The following is a 7,185-nucleotide window of genomic DNA, read 5'->3' on the forward strand; positions in this document are numbered from 1 at the left end:
TAGAAATTTATTTTAAAAAAAGGCAAGCTGAATAGATGGAATAAATATTGCCAACATACTTGATATTTGCTATCCAGATTTAAATATAATTGTGGAATAAAAAGTATTTGTTTCCTAAGGCATTAGTATACTTACATGCAGCCATCTTTCCATATCTCTTTCAACATTGTATATACTTTGTTTGTTAAGTACTAGCTTGTTAATCTGAAAGTTAATAATATGCAACTAATATATTCAATGCTGATTATTACACACACTAAAGTTAATGAATTAAATGTATCAAATCAAATCACTCTTTCCATTAATTAAATAAGTCTTGGTAAATACTAATAAATAACTTATTAACTTTTATTAATATTTATACAAAAAATGAATAAACAAAAAAACATTAATATAATGTTATATAGGTATCTCTTTCTTAACACAGATTTGATTAATGCATGAAATTAATTACCCTTTATATACATGACAGAAGTTTTAATTAACATGACTTTAACATCCGTCTTTACTTAACATAGACACCATATTTGATTAACGCGATTTTGATATATGTGGTAACATTGAAGAATTAATTAACAGTGTTAATCAAAGGATACCTGTACATATTTTCGGTTATTTACATTCATCAGTAGCATGTATATCATTTATGCAAAATATATTCACTTGAAAAAACTTCTGTATAAAGAAAAATAGCTTAAATAGTCAAAATCATAATAAACTTATTTAAAATATTTTTTGTTATAAATTAAAATAAAATTTCTAAAGAAACCATTATTTGATGGAAAGCAATTTGCTTAATCCACTAAAAGTTAAAAGAGTAAAGCCAAGTAATATTAAAATTTTTGGAATATAATAGTTCAAAAATTTATGTAATGTATTTATATTACAATAATCCAAAGTATATTTATTGCTTATATGTACCCCATAAAATGTAGAACTGTAAATAAATATTTGACAAATTTGTAACTTCAAAAGTTTCTTTTTTTTTTTTATTTATAACTTTTCAAAATCTGGATTCATCAACTAAATATTATTAATAAGAACAAGCAATTATTTATTGTGACATCACAATGCCAAGCTGCAATTTTTAATCATATTCTTAATAATTTTTTAAAATATAAGCTCTCCACCTCAAATTAGTAATGTTTTGCCCCTGTACATCATACTTTTCCTGTTAACAATAAAGTCATGCCAGTCATCTAATTCCTTTCGTGACCAGCATGATATTTAGATGTCATTAAGGGTAGAACACAAAGGCGACCAGCAATGACAGGACTGTACAAAGAAAGTCAACAGACTCTACTCCAATTGATGAGATGACTGGGAGAACATGCAACATGAAAGAATGGTTATGCAACATGAAAATTTGAGGAACTTCTTCCGTATAGTGTCTCCTCTCCATTGCATTTTTGAATGTCTACTGACAGTAATATTGTTTGGTGAGAAAATTCGCAGATTAGACTAATACATAATTGTTGCAAATTTTCAAATGACTGATTGTGACGGGAATCTAAAGCATTGTACTTTTTTGAATATCTTCTAATTATTAAATGTAAAGGATTTGATGTTAACTCAACTTCAAGTTGAGAAAATAAAAACTTACAATACTATAACTTTTATGCACATCATAGTAATGTTGTTCTATAACAGTGTGCTTTTCTATTAAACAAAAAGGAAAAGTTCTTGCGAATTACCTGCAGTTTTCATTAATCGGGAGAGAGAATGGGTGGGAGAACATGGAGGTGGAGGTGGAAAGAAGATTGAGCCATATTCCCCTCTTTATTATCACTAGTTTGGATGTGAAATTTTCTGAGGATGGAATAGGCAACAGATGCCAGGAGGCTAAGTATATTGTGGGGTCCTGATATAAAATAATATTTAAGGGCAAAACCTTACATANAAACAGTGTGTTTCAGTTACTGATCCTCTACAATTCAAGTGTTGAACTGAGCATCGCTATTCAAAATGCATCACTGTAGATTCCTTCAGTGTTCCTGAAGAATTGTCAAACCAATGCAAAGGTCATTTGATGTTGCCATCTGTGCCAAAGGATAGTATGCAAGTGTAATCTTATTTCTTAATGTAATATTCAAAATCCACATTTTGAGCATAACTGTATCAACATTATCAATCTTTAAACCCAGTGATGCGTAATATGATGTCAGTTTAATAAAATGTATGTTCATCTTATTAGATACAGCACATCCCAAAAGTATAGATAATCAACATTTTTCTACTTTTCAGAATTGTTAGGAATTTAAGAGAAATCTAAATGATTTCATTTGTATATGCAAATTACTTTACACTAATTTATGATAATTTCAAAATTAAATTTTTCATTAATATTTAAAACTGAAAGCTACTTACCATGACGTTTGCTAGCTGGTAATCTTCCGGCTACTTTATCTGACATAGGTTTTGACATTCTACGAAGTGCAGCTACTTCTTCTTGTTTTCTTCTTAACACATTTTCTTTCATACGTTTTTCTGCTTCTAGTGTACGAATTTGATTTTCTCTTTTTCTGCTTTCTTTTTTAAGTTGAGCAATTTCTCTATTTCTCAATTGTTCTGATGTTTTATGTCTTTGTGCTTCTTCTTTCATTTTGTTCATTAATCGTACCTGTATAAAATAAAGATATGTACACATTTAATATCAATTGTTAAAGCCAAATGAATGCCAAATTATCAACTATAATAAGGCTATGTAATTATTTAGTATTTAATTAATTACATAGCCATATTATAGGTCAATAATTCGGTAGTTGTTTGATTTTAACTGTAAACTGAGTTTGTGAGTTGATGATGTTATATATATCAATTGTTAATTAAACAATAAATATATATAAAGTTCAAAAAAATTGAAAATAGTAATAAATATCATTCAAAATTTCATGAATTCATTCATTACAAATTTTTTTATTTTTCATTTACTATGTTATTTGATGTGATTTACATCATTGCTTTGGTGAATTTATGCAAAATATATGTTTTACTTCACGCTACTGTGAGTTTTGGGAATTTATCTTGACAATACAAGTCAATAAGATCTTAATGCTAGATTCTGATATCACTTGGAACTTTCATTGCACTGTTCTGAAAACAGTTGTATACCAAATATGTGGTATTTGGAAAACAAATAGGAATGAGATGGAAAGTGATAAATATTACTGTAAATTATCAAATAATTTTTTAAATTATTTATACAAATTTTCTCATTTATACAAGTACGTAATATTATTGATAGTAGATATAAATTTTCCTAACATTACATGCCAATGACTTTAATTAAACATAAAATGTTCTCATGTTACAGTTATGGAGAGAGAAAGAATTTATTTATTTATTTATTAGATTCTCATCCATATAATGAAAGATAGATTTATAGAAACTGTTAGAAAGTGATTCTTAGCAACCAACTGCTAAGGACTAAATTAGCTGATTTTGAACAAAAATTATTGAATATTTTTTTGGAAAAAGAAGAGAATGATAAGATAATTTTACTATGCTACAATATATCTCCTTTTTTAGTGGATTTTTCTTGTTTAATAGAAAACAGACTAAGAAATAAAATACAATTTTTTCTATAACAATGAAATATAACTAAATTTAATGTATTAGAATGTTAAAATATTTGATTAATAATCTAGATCTTCACATATACCAATTTTAAATATCATTCAAGCACACCATTTAAGGATAACATTAATTTTTTCAACACATCTTATTTTATCATTAAAATAAGAATTGATGAAGGAATCTTACTTTTGCTTGTTTCATATCTGTTACTTCTTGTTTTAATTGTCTTAGTTGGCGTTCATATTGAACTTGATTTTTCATTAATTTTGCATGTTCCTTCTTTGCAGTTTGCATTTTCTTTAATTCTTTTTGCAATAAATTAAGTTTTTTCTCAAAATCTTCTTTTACTTTTTTAACTTTTTCTTCTGATTGATTTTCTGCACTTTCTATAAGAAGAATAATTATCCTCATTACTTTTATTTATTTTTGAAAATTTGTGTATCTTTTGTTTTGACTTTATATACAACAGGACAATACCAAAGGATAAAACCAAACAATTTCATTATTTTNATTTCAATAATTGTTCTTGTTTGGAATAACTGAAGAATGATTTGCATTATAAATAAGGATAAAGAATATATGTTCAATGTGTGAATGAATGCATAATGTAAGTTCTGCTTTATAGATGTCAGAAAACAAGACCTCTTTTGTTTTATGATAGGATATTTACAGTTAGGAAAGCTATAAAGAAAGATTGAAATTATTAAAATCTTTTTAGTATGTTTATGTCAGCAAATTTATGATTGTTATTACGGTATTTTAAATAATAAAACTATTTGCTAATCTGTTAGTAAACAACAATTATATCGCAATAAATAACATGTCTTCAAATAGAAACCAAATTCGAATTCAACAAATGTTTTTGTTTGTTTTTATTTTCTTTGAATGAATTTGTTGTAACCTTCTTTGTTGCAAGAGCCCACAAGAGGCCGTCAAGGCAGAATTCAAACTTTTCTTTGTGTTGTTGTCACACCAGTCAGTTGTATCCCGAAGTGAATAAAAATAATTGTTAACTAACTATGTGTTCTTATATGAAAAGTGTTCAAAACGAAATTGATACAAAAGAATTTATACAAATCTATTGCAGACAGGAACAGGGGTGGCCCTAGGGCAGTGCGAACGGTGCAACTGCACCAGGCACCGTCATGGGGGGCGCAGAAAATGCAACAATAGATTGTTTGCACAAAAAATAAAACCCAATCACCTTATTACTACTTAACCCTACCTGCCAAAATAAATTCTATACAACAGTATAGAGTCGCCAGATACTTCGAGATAAAATCCAGGATAAAATGAGTTCTTCCAGAAAAATACTGGGATGCTTCCCAGTGAAAACAGGAGCAATTCTGGGATATGAAACAGTGTATATTTTTACTCTGTCACTGATAGAAATACAATTAAAATTGGAAAAAGAAAAAGATACTTTATTATAAAAACTGCTCCTACAATGACAGAAGAAAATTACTAGGATTGATATCCTGATTGAAATCACCAAAGGCAGACTGAAATCACTTGTTGAAATATCTTTAAAGGCAGGTGCACACAGGTAGCAAAATTAATGCAACATTGAATGTCAACAACTGCTGCAACCAATTCCTCTTTTGATCTTCATAGTTAAAATGGGTGATTGGTCAAGTTTGTTGTTGATGTTAAATTTTGCCTTAATTTTGCTGTTTGAATATTTAATTGCTTAATTGAATATTTGATGTTTAATGCCAAAAATAGATGTCAAAGCTGTCGTAAGATAATGCACACTCCTGTCCAAAAAATAAGCATGATCATTTAATTCATATAGTCTGCAGAATGATTCTTACAGATTAGAATCCCCAAGCAGGACAATGAGAAGGCAAGAACCCAATATGCCCCCTTGAACATTGCGGAAAGAAAGCATTTTGCAATTGGTAGTATTGTGGTCTAGAGATGTATTATGCTTATTGGCTGTATTGGGTTCAATGTTACTGTAAGAAGATGGAGATAAAATTTTGGAACTCCCTGTGAGACTTTTCTGACATACATGATCTAATGAGGAGCTATTGTACGTGGGGAGTCTGATATTAAAGGTACAGGCCAAAATTACACTAACATTTATAATTAAAGAAAATATTTAATACGTTCCATAAAAACAACATACTTTTGTTTATTTTTCGACATAATCGCCATAAATGTTGAGACATTTATCGCAGCGTGACATTACTTTAAACATCCCTTCATGGTACTATTGCTTGTCAAGTTGCTTGAAGTAGTCCAGAACAATATCTTCCAATTCCTCTTGATCCACAAAGCATTTCCCTGCCAAAAATTTCTTTAAAGATCTGAATAAATGAAAATCTGATGGGGGCTAAATCTGCACTATACTCCACACATCAAATCAAACCAAACTGTGGTTGGCACAGCGGAATTGGAAGGTCCTGCACATCCTCCGTACAGTCCAAATTTAGCCCCCGTTGGATTTTCATTTATTCGGATCTTTAAAGAAATTTTTGGCAGGGAAACACTTTGTGGATCAAGAGGAATTGGAAGATATCATTCTGGACTACTTCAAGCAACTTGACAAGCAACAGTACCGTGAAGGAATGTTTAAAGTAGTGTCACTCTGGGATAAATGTCTCAACATTTATGGCGATTATGTCGAGAAATAAACAAAAGTATGTTGTTTTTGTGGAACGTATTAAATACTTTCTTTAATTATAAATGTTAGTTTAATTTTGGCCTGTACCTTTAATATCAGACTCCCTACATATTTACACCTTTTTCATTTATCATCATAATTATTATATGAATATATATTAAATTCTTAATAGAGAGAGAGAGAGAGAGAGAGATGTGGTTTAAAATTGGATTACTTTTAGCTATGCCATCTTCTTTGTGGTCATATTTTTTCTCTAAAAAGACTAAAGAGTTTAAAATCTATGACTAAAATGCAGGATTCAAATATGGATCCAGCAAATAATGACTAACAACTTAACAACTTTTCTAGCAGATCAATCCTGTAAATCAGGGGTGTCCAACCCGCGGCCTGTGGGCCGCATGCGGCCCAATAAACATGTAAACAAAACCGACAAATTCTTTTATTTTTTTATTATTTATTTATTTCAACGGCATAAACTCAAAAAAAAAAAAATTCACAAAGCTGTGAACTTTTATACATATTTTATTTTTGAGTGAAAAGGAATTATTTTCAAATACTTGGAGATGTGTGAATGACGAAGGAATACTAAATAAAGCTGAAGTTGTGACTCAAAGGATTATAGACCCAAATTAGAGAAAAGGAGAGAAAGGCCAAAAGATAAAAAGTAGTGAGGAAGGTTGGAAAATTAAGGGTCAATATTTGCATAACAGAAGGTCTATTTAACATTTCTCGCTACTTTTTATCTTTTGGCCTTTCTCTCCTTTTCTCAAATTTGGGTCTATAATCCTTTGAGTTCCAACTCCAGCATTATTTAGTATTCTTTCCAGCATTGAAAGATCATTGAAAGATTTGGCTACCCTTTTTTCAGTTTGGCGTAAAAATTATCATTTCGCGCATTGGCTACTTTCAGGGCTACATATTATTTATAAATATATTAGTCGAATAAAAATGCACTTTAAAATGGTGTTTCGTCGTTTTTT

The 7,185-nt window shown here is 29.3% G+C and overlaps 1 protein-coding gene across 1 annotated transcript in view; it reads right to left on the bottom strand.

Moving 5' to 3' along the window:
* The window catches only part of LOC111623461 (kinesin-like protein KIF21B), a 76,205-nt gene that overhangs the window by 27,750 nt on the left and 41,270 nt on the right, over positions 1-7,185 (bottom strand). The window contains exons 15-17 of the mRNA XM_023366045.1: positions 3,763-3,962; positions 2,368-2,620; positions 1,604-1,659 (exon numbers count right to left, since the gene is read on the bottom strand). Of these exons, the coding sequence (XP_023221813.1) occupies positions 1,604-1,659; positions 2,368-2,620; positions 3,763-3,962 (509 nt within the window). The remainder of the gene's footprint in view (positions 1-1,603; positions 1,660-2,367; positions 2,621-3,762; positions 3,963-7,185) is intronic.

Source organism: Centruroides sculpturatus, unplaced genomic scaffold (assembly GCF_000671375.1).
Source record: "Centruroides sculpturatus isolate CEXI.00-Female unplaced genomic scaffold, Cexi_2.0 scaffold315, whole genome shotgun sequence".
NCBI lineage: Eukaryota > Metazoa > Arthropoda > Arachnida > Scorpiones > Buthidae > Centruroides > Centruroides sculpturatus.